This window comes from Rhinatrema bivittatum, chromosome 5 (assembly GCF_901001135.1).
Source record: "Rhinatrema bivittatum chromosome 5, aRhiBiv1.1, whole genome shotgun sequence".
NCBI lineage: Eukaryota > Metazoa > Chordata > Amphibia > Gymnophiona > Rhinatrematidae > Rhinatrema > Rhinatrema bivittatum.
In genome coordinates, this window is record NC_042619.1 from 133210334 (window position 1) to 133222798 (window position 12465).

The 12465-nt window shown below is 46.5% G+C and overlaps 1 protein-coding gene across 1 annotated transcript in view; it reads left to right on the forward strand.

Annotated features, from left to right (window-relative positions):
- The window catches only part of VWA8 (von Willebrand factor A domain containing 8), a 745717-nt gene that overhangs the window by 228638 nt on the left and 504614 nt on the right, over nucleotides 1–12465 (forward strand). The window contains 2 exon segments of the mRNA XM_029602953.1: nucleotides 7606–7740; nucleotides 7828–7905. Of these exon segments, the coding sequence (XP_029458813.1) occupies nucleotides 7606–7740; nucleotides 7828–7905 (213 nt within the window).

Consider the following 12465-nt stretch of genomic DNA (forward strand, 5'->3'; position numbering starts at 1 on the left):
ATTGGCTAACGAGATCCTCCACTGTAGTAATACTAAATAAGAAAATATCTTTCTCATCTTTGTGCATAGGTAGTGCAATAGTTTTGTTTTTTTTCATTTATAAATTTCAAATTTACATAGCTATAATCACATGATACAGAAAAAGCAGTAAAAAGAAAGCACATGTAATAAAAAAATTAACAAGAAAAATTAATAGCCTTAGACTACAATCTAGAGTTGGGGAGGAGATACAAATATCAAGGGAGTATATTAAAGAATATGAAATAAAGAAAACGGCAATAATTTACTTGGTCATGGCATAATTCTTCACTTAAATGCCATTGCCTGACTTTAACAGTGGAGACTTCTTCTGATCAAGAAAAACGCAATTGATCAGGAGCAAAGGAAAAATATCTGATGTTATCATATGTTATCATATGTTATCACTAACAGGCCAATACAGTAAAAATCGCAGGAGAACAGGCGAGCGCACAGGCCACTCTCCTGTGCGAGCGATTCAGAAAAAAAATTATTAAAATTAGGGCCCGCAGTAAAAAGAGGCGCTAGGGACACTAGCGCGTCCCTAGCGCCTCTTTTTGGACAGGAGTGGCGGCTGTCAGCATCGGCTGGATGCTCAATTTTGCTGGCGTCGGTTCTCAAACCTGCTGACAGCCACAGGTTCGGAAACCGGACGCCGGCAAAATTGAGCGTCCGGTTTTCAAGCCGTGGGCTGATTTAACATTTTTTTTTTAAATTTTTGATTATTTTTAACTTTTGGGACCTCCGACTTAATATCGCCATGATATTAAGTTGGAGGGTGTACAGAAAAGCAGTTTTTACTGCTTTTCTGTACACTTTCCTGGTGCCGAGAGAAATTAACACCTACCAATAGGGAATAACCAATAGGGCCATCAACATGCATTTGCATGTTGCGGGCGCTATTAGTTTCGGGGGGGTTGGACGCGTGTGTTCAACGTGCTATTACGCCTTACTGAATAAGGGGTAAAGCTAGTGTGTCGAAAACGCGTGTCCAAACGCGCACTGTACTGTATCGGCCTGTTACACGGGTTTCTAAGCAAAAAAGTGGCACTTTCCTGATGCATAACAAGAAACAATTTCCAGTGTGCATTTTACAGCATCAGGATAGATTGAAATACTTTTCCCATAAAACAAAGCTTGAGCATTACAAAAATAAAACTTTGAGATCATATTCAAATTCTGTTCAAAAACAAACGAAACCAAAGAGACTGTCTTCAACTTCATCAATGGAACTCTCTACCAGGGCAGACACATCCAATGAAGAACTGGATATCAAGGATCGAATATTCCCTTTTCTTCTCTGAACTGGCAAAAAATAAGCTGGTAAATCGAGAATTTCATCAAATATTTTTACATCGTATCTCCAACAGGAATCCCACATATCTTTGGGAAGCTTAAAAATTGCAAATTCAATCATCTTGAGAAATCTTCAAGCTGTTCAGTTTTTCTGTTAATAGAGTTTTTATCTTGAATTAAGACAAAGTTTACTTTCTGAAATTTCTGCACTTATTTTTCCATATTATCCACCTTAATCTCAATCGAATGTAGTCTTTGCGAATGAACCTCATGAAGTTCAGAAACTGTGTTTACTAGTACACGGATATCAGAAGCACACTTAGGCATTGCTGAATCCACACATGCTGATACAGTCAGAGAGTATCAAGAGAGACTTCCCTGGGTCTTACCAACTCGTCTAGGGGACAACTCAGGAGAGAAACAGAAGAGTCTCCAGGTCAAGTACTTCGTGGGACACTGCCCTCCGGCAAAATTCCCTCATCCCTCACTGAGCTGATTCTTCTCTGGCAACTGTTGTAGATCTGCCCCTCCAGAGGGGAGGATTTGGCAATCTATTATAATTCTGCTGCTCGGAGTTAGCAATCTGTTATCGAGCTCCTCCTGGAGAGGGAGGAGTTAACAATCTGTTATCAATCCCTGCTGCTAGGAGTGGCAATCTGTTATAAGTCAGCCAGGAAGTTAGCAATCTGTTATGGATCACCCTGCCAAGGGGAAGACCTAACAATTATAATACTTCGTAGGTGGAGTTAATGATCTGTGGTGGGTTGGCTTCCCACAGAGTGGCAGCTGTATAATACCACTCTAGTAGTGTAAGGGATGAACACTTGAGGTAAATTGGTGAATCCCTGGGCTGATGGCAGATAACAGCACCCCCAGGAGGATATCCTGAGAGGGACCACCGGCTAGGCTGGAATATGGAGACAAACACAGATAGTTCTTTATTAGACAGGAAGTAGAACCACCAGAGGTGGCAATAGTGAGCTGATGTGCCCGGCAGGGCTGAAGTCCTTCAGATACTGGAATTGCGGTCTCTGGGTTGCTGAGCTGTAGAGAGAGACTATAGGTAGTGAGTAGACAGGGTATGCTGGATACATAACCAGTAGTAGATGATACACTCACAATTATAGATATCTATAATGGCTTCTATGCAACAGAGAGTCTTCAGTATATTCAGGAACAGGAGCCGTAGGCGAGTGCTGGTTCCTATATGCAGTCTGAAATGAGAACTCACAATATCTGTGTATGAGATGGCTTATGGAATAGAAGAGAGTCTGGAGGGTTTAGGAACATAGGCCCTCGTGGAGCGAATACCGGTTCCTATCTGCAATCTATAATAGTAATGCACAAGATATAGGTATATAATAGCTTCTGATATAGAAGATATGATAGCTTCTATTATAGAAGAAAGTTGAGAAGGGATTTAGGAACATGGGCCCTCATGGAGCGAGTACCGATTCCTATCTGCAATCTGCAGTAATGACTCACGATCTCCGTACCTGCGATAATGTCTTAACAGAAGGGAGTCTTTGGAGATTAGGAACATAGGCCCTCATGGAGCGAGTACCGTTTTCTATCTGTAGAACTCTCTGTGTTCATGTCTGCGATCACTTCCAGGTAGTAAGGAGTCTTCTGAGCATTTAGGGACGTAGGCCCTCGTGGAGCGAGTACCAAATCCTGTCTTAGCAATCTGAAATCATGAAGAGAGAGTGGGGCCCCTGAGGAGCGGGTACCGCTAGGTGGAGGCAGAGCAGCAGAGAAAGAATTCCCCTTGCTAACTCGATTCGTAGTAGCAAGCCAAAGGCCTTTTAAGGTGGAAGCAGATGACATCACTATGGGGGGACGCCCCCGAGGTTCGCGCCCTTGCCTGTACAAACTCTGGAGCGTACGCGCGCCCATACTTCATCAGGAACATTTGTTTATTTATTTATTTATTTGTTGAGTTTTATATACCGTCATTCGGTGAAGCCATCATAACGGTTTACAAGATTCAAATAGTAATTCTTTTAACAATTGTGAAAAAAGGAATAACAGGATGCATATTAAACAAAAAATTAATCAATTATAGTCCAGAAGAGAATCATTTATGAGTGAGGAGGGTTATTTTGTGGATTTGGTTGGAATTTCCTTTGGGTGTTAGGATGATGAGAAGTTTGACTGTCAAGGTGGACTTTGCGGAACAGTCATGTCTTTAGGTCTTTTTTGAAAGTTTTGAGGTTAGGTTGTGTTCTCAGATCTTTTGGGAGGGAGTTCCAAATTTTAGGGCAGGCAATGGAAAAAGCTCTTTCTCTGGTTGTTGTCAAGTGAGCATCTCTTATGGGGGGGGGGGGGGGGACGACATTTAAGCGTCCTGAATTAATTGTGGGGGGTAATGTTTAAGCCAATTAGACCCTGATGTTCATTGTTTAATATTTTATGTATGATGGTCAAGGATTTGTGTTCAATTCATGCTTTAATTGGAAGCCAGTGTACAGAAATCAATATGGGTGTTATGTGATCCTTTCTCTTTGTTCCTGTCAGAATTCTGGCTGCAGAATTCTGCAAAATCTGTAGAGGTTTGAGGATGGAAGATGGTATTCCAATCAGTAGGGAGTTGCAGTAGTTGATGGTAGAGAATATGAGTAGCTGTAATACAGTTCTGAAGTCATAAGGGTTAAGAAACTGTTTTAAACGTCTTAGGGTTAGTAGTTTGTGATATCCCTCTTTGATTTTGTTTGATATATGGTTTTTGAATGAAAGTTCTTTGTCAATAATGATTCCAAGGTTTCTGGTGTGGGTGACAGGGAGAATAGAATTCATTTGATTGTCAAGTAAAGGAAGGTGTGGTGGAGTTGGATTGGGTTTTTTATCCATGAGGATTATTTCAGTTTTGTCGATGTAGATTATCAGTTTCAGTGAAGTTAGGAGATGTTTAATTGAGACAAGTAGATCAGATGTTTCTTTGTACGTGTCTTTGATTGAATTTTGGATGGGAATTAGAAGTTGAATGTCATCAGCGTAGAGGAAGTGGGTGATTCCATTATCTTTCAGTAATTGGCAAATGGGAAGAAGGTATATGTTAAATAGAGTGGCAGATAACACTGATCCTTGGGGAACTTCAGTGTTGAGGTTAATCTTTTTGGATGGGTTGTTAATTGATACTTGGTAGGTTCTGTCAGATAGATAGGATGAGAACCATTGTAAGGTGGTGTCAGTTAAACCAATTTCAGTCAGTCGTTCTAATAGTATATTGTGGTTTACTGTGTCGAAAGCAGCTGAGAGGTCAAGGAGAATGAGTAGGTATTTTTTGCCTTTGTCAAATCCTCTTAGTATCGAGTCATTTAAAGAGAGTAGGAGAGTTTCTGTACTTAGGTTCTTTCTGAATCCATATTGTGATGGTGATAGGATGTTGTTTGTTTCAAGATAATCATCGAGTTGGGAGTATACGACTTTTCCGATGATCTTGGCTATGAAAGATAGGTTTGAAATAGAGCGGTAGTTTCCCAGGATTTCAGGATCCAAGTTGTTCTTTTTTAGTATTGGTTTGATTACTGCAGATTTGAGGCATTTGGGGTAATTACCTTCAGTCAGGGATAAATTGACAATCTTGGTGATGGTTTTAGATATGGTGGGTTCAATTGTTTTGAGCGTTGTTATAGGGATGTTGTCTAGTGGGTGGTTGGCGGGGTTCATTTTTTTTTTTTATAATAGATTGAATTTCGAGAGTGGAGGCGGTTTCAAAGTTTGACCATGTTGAGGTTGTTTTATTGTTCAGTCTAATGTTTTGGTTGTTGTTAATAAATTGGTTTGTATTAGTTTTGATATTTTCTTGTTGAAGAATTCAGCAAAGTCATCACTTCCATGTTTGGTGCATGTAGATTCTTGGGTGGTTTTAGTAAGGTTTTGAACTATTGAGAATAACATTCTGATAACATTCTGGGGTTGTGATGAAATTTGGAGATTTTGTTGGAGAAAAATTCCTTTTTTGAATTGTTTATGATTTTTTTATAATTGTGCTAGGTGGCTCCGATATATACTTAGTGTGGTTGTATTTTTGTTCCTTCTCCATTCTCTTTCTTTTTTCCGGAGTATATGTTTGGCTGCTCTGATGTTATCATTATACCACTGGTTGATGTGTTTTGGTTGTTTTTTTTTGTCTTTGTAACATAGGGGTTGATGCTGTCTGCTACTTTTTCTGTGATGTTTAGCCATGAAGTTGTTGCATCTACAGAGTTTGATAGATTTATGTTGATTAGTTCAGCTTGTAGCGTTTTCTGTAGAAGTTCAGCGTTGAATGGAGGATGGTAAGATATTTTGTTTGGAGTGTTTTGAGGTGATTTGAGGCTGAAATTGAAAGATAAGTTGGCTTGTATTAGGTGATGATCAGACCAAGGTATATCTGTGGTGTGGATTGTATTTGTTTGCCAAACTTCAGTGTTGATGAATATGAGGTCGATGGTGTGACCTGCTTTATGAGTTGGAGTTTCAATTACTTGTTTTAGATGTAGTGTTGATAGGGCATCAATACAAGTTTGGCAGTTTTTGAATGGGTGAGTCGAAGTGTATGTTGAAGTCACCTAGGATGATGATGGGTTTTGTTGAGTGATATGTTATTCATGATATATTCAATTAGTGGGGAGCAGTTTTTGTTGAGTGATCCTGGAGGGCAGTAAACGAGGCAGATTTGTAGTTTTGGTGAATCAAATAAAGTACTTTCAAATGGTGTAGATATGTTTGATGGACAAAGTGTCAGTTGAAGGTTTTTTTTTTGGAGATTAGCATTAATCCGCCTCCTTTTTATTCTTTTTGGGGAGTGAGAAGGTATTGTATTCTTGGTCGAACAGCTGGTTAATTAGTACGGAATCCGTGTTTTTGAGCCATGTTTCCGTTATTGCGATGAAATCTGGTTTGGTGTCGAATAGTAGGTCGTTGAATAGAGGAATTTTCTTTATTATTGATCAAGCGTTGACAAGTATGAATGAGAGTAGCATATAGTTTGAGTATTGGATGAATGTGTTGTTTTTGCTGTTTGTTGGTTATTTTTGTTTGTTATGAAGATTAGAGGATGTGTGCTTCATTTGTGGTGATTGTTTTTTTGGGAGCGTGGGTTTTTTGTTTCGAGTTGGGAGTTCATTAGTCATATTCCAATCTTCTGTTTGAGATTCTTTTTGTTTGTAAGGTAATTGCTAGTGTTATTTGAAAGAAGAGTTGGTAGAGGTCAATAAGAGGTTGTATCTGATGTGATGGTGGTTAGTCAGCGTTGATGAAGGTGAGAGAAAAAGGAGTCCAGTAGTAGGAAATGGAGGGAGCACTGAATGGGCTGTGCGAAGGGACGCGCAAAGGGGCCTGCTCCTTTGGACGCGCCGCAGCGTCAGGCCAGCCCGGGGATTCCAGGAAGAACGGCGAGGAGAAGCCACAGCTGCATCTGTCCGTCAGACCCGAAGGGAGTCGCCACTAAGGTAGAGAGGGTGGAGCGAGGGCGAGAACAGGCATGAACACACCAGCAACAGCCTTGCCTGAGAGTGCAACCGTTGCGTCTTCCTCTTGCAACGATCTCAATGCTGCAGTCATGGAGCATCCGGCTGCTGTGGAAGAAGGCATTTAGGGGGACTCAGAGTAACTTCCAGCAGATCTAACACTGCCTTGGTAAGAAGCGCAACGGAACTTTCACCCCATTCATCCATCGACCGACTGATTAATTCATCAATCGTGCGCTGACCAGGCAAAACTGAGGATTTGGAGGGGAACTGCCTTGGTTTGCCTTTGTATTTAGGCAGCATTATGGTCAGGAAAGCAAGATAGTAGAAAGAGCCTCAGGTGCTTCCATGCAATAACAGTTTTATCAGCGGTTGATGACATTACAAATTAATTAACTCAGACAGTGTTGCAGAAACAGTTGAACATAAAAACATATTTTAATAGTTTCATTTTGCAATTGCAGATGGTTGAATTAGCATAAGCTTGAAACTTGAAGAGTATCTGATGGCATAGCTACCCAGCTTTTGTTGCAGTCCAGTCAGTAAGCATTTCAGCCCCCACATATAGCTCAAAACCTGGACGTTAAGGCAGTGCAAAAATAACTAGATTACATGTAAACTTATTTGATGTAAAATAGAGAATCTGGATTTCAGAAGGATTTTCTTGCATGCTGAGTGAGATAGGAGAGTCTGTTATCTGGATATGTGTTGAGCTACAGCACCTCTCTAGTTAAATTAGCTTTAATGAAGGAATATAATAGCCCATTTATGAAACAGTAAAGAAATCAGAAATATAGAACATTCATATTCATCATTTTTTTTATTTGTTCTACCATAGGTCCCAGCTGGAACCAGACCACTAAAACTGCATTCAGAGTCACCAAATTTTATCAAGACCTCCAGTCATGAGCAGCTTTTAGCAGAGATGATGCAGTCGCATATGGTTAAGGATATGTGTTTGATTGGAGGAAAGGTAAGAATTGTAATACAGTTGCAGACTTCCTGTGTTCTCTTTAGATGTCAGAACGTAGTTCATCTAAATAAGTTTGTTTATTTTTAGGGCTGTGGTAAAACTGTAATTGTGAAGGAGTTTGCTGACATGCTGGGATATGACATTGACCCCATTATGCTGTATCAGGTAAATATATCACTTCCTGACATAAGGCATGCCATACACAAAATATATATATAAAAAAATAATAAACCTTGGACTTTGAAAAATAAAAAGGAGCAAGGATTAGGGTAAAATAGGAAGCCATTTATCTTGTTTGCTCTATCTTTTTTTTTTAATGGAGATTGTTGAGATACACAATACTTACATAAAAATAGAGCCAATGAGGTCAGTCAATTGAAATCACATGCAAAAAAACCTCAAAACATTTTTTTTTACTAAAAGTATCTTCCTTTAAAAGGAGAAAGACCTTAGAAAACACAGGTGAACAAGAAATTTTTACCTATGAAGATTTCAATCATGGGTCAGAAAACTACTTTAATTTTCTCTTAATTAAAAAAAAAAAAAAAAAAGTCCATGATGCAGTGCAAATGCAATTACCTTCTTTTAAAGAGATTTTTCCATTGGAATATAAAAAATTTAGCGATTAAGGAACGCTGTCTCAATCATGTATTTTCTTTGCATGTATTTCTTCTCAAATATTAACACATGTCCACTTCCAAACTTATTTCAAATTGTCGTCTATTTTAAACTGTTGACATGTACATGTTTCACAATGCTGCTACAATCAGGACATTTTGTTGCACTCTTTGCACTCCTAAAGTATCTTTTATTCCCTGTACGTACCTGGATCAGTCCAGACCGTGGGTTATGTCCCCAATCCAGCAGATGGAGTCAGCCCAAAGCTTCGAGGGGGCGTCACCATAAGTACTACTACCCCCTCTGCAGGAGTTCAGTATCTTCTGACTCCAGCAGATGCGAGTAGGGGAATCTGGGCTTGCTCCCGATTTCCTATATCCTATTCTGTTTTCCCTTGGTTGGAACTTTCTTCTCTGTCTCTGTCTTGTCTTGGATCAAGTTGTATTTAAAAAAAAAAAAAAAAAAAAAAAAAAGATAGTTAATTGATTAATTGGGGAGGCGGGGCTCCTTCCTTGTGCTGCCTCTCTGTCTCCTTTGTTTCCTCAGCGCGAGCCTGTGTTCTTGCCGGGGTAAGTCGTTTTTCTTGGTTTTCTGGGCTGTAGTTTTATTTTCAGCTTGCTGATTGAGACTGCCGGTGTGCCCGGCCTGCCAGCGATTTCCCTCGCTCCCGCGGCCATCTTGCACGCGCCTCGTGGGCTGCAGGGAGCAGGGTGAGTGATCTCAGCGGGTTGCGAGGCCAGGACAGGCCCCCCCGCGGCGCCGCTTGTTTTTCTCGGCGGGTTGTGCAGGCCGTCCGGGCCCCCCCGCAGCGGCGCGCCGTTTCGCGGCCCCCCCCCCCTTCCGCCCCGAGGCTCACCGAGTGATTTTAGCTGCCGGGGGTGGTTTTTCTGAGCGCCTGCTATGCCGCGGCCGTCGCGTTGCTCGGCCTGCGGCGAGCCCGGTTCGCGCATTTCCAGGGAGGGCATCTGTGCTAGGTGCCTCCCAGGGGGGGAAGGCACTTCCGGGCCCCGCACTCGTTTTCCAGCGGTGCTAGCCTTGCCCGGGCGGCGTGGGCCGGCCCCTCCCCCATTCCTGGCGGGAACGGCGGCCATTTTGCACGCGCTGCGCCGCAAGGGAGATCGGACAGCGCTGGGGGATGGGGAGGCTTCAGGGGACTCTCCCCCGAACTTGCTGCCGGAGGAAGATCCGGAGCTGGACTCACAGGAGCAGGGCCCTCCGGGACACCCCCCCCCCCCCCGCGGAGATTCCCCCGAGTAGGCCGGGGTTCTCCCCAGAATTTATTCGTCTGATGCACACAGCGTACCTGCAGGAGCTGGTAGCTCCCACGGGGCCTCCGCCCCCCAAACTACCGCGACCTTCGTCCCTCTCCTCGGCCCCCCCCCCTCCGGGGGGCGTGGGGGCCCCACAGCTCCCTGCACACGTCCGGCTCCCTGTGGGTTCGGGGGGGGGCTGGCTCGGACCCAGTTTCCCCGGGATCGGACCCTGCTGTTTCGGGACAAGGGGATTCTACTTCAGAGGGAGAGGATCCACGCACGCTGCGCCTCTTCCAGCGGGAAGAGCTGGATGACCTAATCCCACAAATCATTCAGGGGTTGGACCTCGATCCCCCGCCGGACCCGCCAGCTCCCGTCGCGCCCGCTGTCGTTACTTCTTCGAAGAAGGGGGACCCGGTCCTGGCGGCGCTGCGCCCGCGGGCGCGGGCGTTTCCCATCCACGAGTCGTTCCTGCAACTTCTTACTAGGGAATGGGATTCCCCGGAAGCTGCGCTAAAGGGCAGCAGAGCCATGGAGAGGCTGTACCCGCTGCCGGAAGATTTTCTGGATCTCATCAAGGTACCCAGGGTGGACTCCGCAGTGACGGCGGTCACGAAGAGGACGACCATTCCGGTGACGGGTGGAGCGGCGCTGCGGGATACGCAGGATCGCAAGTTGGAAGTATTCCTCAAGCGGGTCTTCGAGGTCTCCGCAGTGGGACTGCGGGCGGCGATGTGTAGCTCTCTTGCCCAGCGGGCTAGTCTTCTCTGGGTACAGCTACTGCTCACTTCTCAGGTGCTGCCTCCCGAGGAGGCCGCCCAGGCGGATCGACTCGAAGCCGCAGTGGCATACGGGGCTGATGCCTCCTACGATCTATTCAGGGTCCTCGCCCGCTCCATGGCCTCGGCAGTGGCGGCGCGTCGACTCCTATGGCTTCGCAACTGGGCGGCGGACACGTCCTCCAAGTCGAGCCTGGGTTCCCTGCCTTTCAGGGGTAAGTTCCTGTTCGGAGAGGAGCTGGACCAGATAATCAAGTCGCTGGGGGAAAACGCGGTCCATCGCCTGCCGGAAGACAGATATCGCTCCACCAGGGCGTTCTCGTCCTCCCGGACCAGAGCCAGGGCGCAAAGACGCTACAGGAGTTACAGGCCGGCGGTATCCCGGCCTCCTCCCTCCAGGGCTCAGCCCTGGTCCCGTTCCTTTCGCGGGCGCCGCCCAGCGCGGGCCGCTTCCACGGCGGGACAGCCCTCGCCCAAATCCTCTCAATGATGTTCAGCTCGCCCACTCCGCCGTTCCCAAGATCGGGGGACGGCTGGCGTTCTTTTACGAGGAGTGGGCACGGATCACCTCGGATCAGTGGGTTTTGGACACCATAGGACACGGCTACGCGTTGGAATTTGCCCGCCCTCCGAAGGGACGGTTCATCTTCTCTCCCTGCGGCTCGGCCATCAAGCGAAGGGCGGTGCAGCTGACCCTGGACAGACTGTGGGAGATAGGCGCCATTACGCCCGTACCCTCCGGAGAGGTGGGCTCGGGCCATTATTCCATCTACTTCGTCGTACCGAAGAAAGACGGTTCCTTCCGCCCCATCCTGGACTTGAAGGAAGTCAACAGATCCCTTCGGGTGGTCCGGTTCCGCATGGAAACGCTACGTTCGGTGATCGCGGCGGTACATCGAGGGGAGTTTCTGGCCTCCTTGGACCTGACGGAGGCCTACCTTCACATTCCCATTCGCCAGGAGCATCATTGTCTGCTACGGTTCAAGATCCTGGATCAGCCTTTCCAGTTTGTGGCGCTTCCGTTCGGATTAGCAACGGCCCCGCGCACCTTTACCAAGATCATGGTAGTTGTGGCGGCTGCCCTCCGGAAGGAAGGGATTCTAGTACATCCTTACTTGGACGATTGGCTCATACGAGCGAAGTCTTTTCCACAGGGACAGGCGGCAGTAGCCAGGGTGATACAGTTTCTGCAGTCCCTGGGATGGGTGGTGAACTTCTCCAAGAGCTCCCTCGTGCCCTCGCAGCGCTTGGATTTCTTGGGGGGCGACCTTCGACACCCGTCTGGGCGCGGTTTTTCTACGGCAGGACAAGGCGCACGCCCTACGGGAACACACAGCGATTCTCTGCATTACCAGCTCCCTCCTCCTGGAACTATCTTCAGCTCCTGGGGGTGATGGGCTCCACCATCGACATGGTGCCTTGGGCATTTGCGCACCTCCGCCCTCTACAAAGAGCGCTTCTATCCCGTTGGAAACCACTCTCGCAGGACTACCAAGTGATACTTCCGCTGCCCCAGTTTGCCAGAAACAGCTTGGCCTGGTGGATGGTCCCGGAGAATCTGGCTCGCGGCGTGTCCCTCGACCTACCAAATTGGGTGGTGGTGACCACCGACGCCAGTCTCGTAGGCTGGGGAGCCGTCTGCGACCGAAGCGCCACGCAGGGGACGTGGTCCGCGGAGGAATCAAAGTGGTCCATCAATCGTCTGGAGACCAGAGCGGTCAGATTGGCGCTTCTCCATTTCCTGCCGCTCCTTCGAAATCGGGAAGTCAGAATCTTATCGGACAACGCGACTACGGTAGCCTACATCAACCGTCAGGGCGGCACTCGCAGTCCGCAGGTCGCGCTCGAGGCAGCGATGCTGATGCAGTGGGCGGAGCGGCATCTGCGCCGCCTGGCGGCCTCGCACATCGCAGGCGTGGACAACGTCCAGGCGGACTTCCTCAGTCGCCAGCGGCTGGATCCCGGAGAGTGGTCTCTCTCCGACACAGCCATGCAACTGCTCGTCCGGCGGTGGGGCTCCCCCCACCTGGATCTCATGGCGTCCGTCCAGAACACCAAAGCGCCTCGCTTCTTCA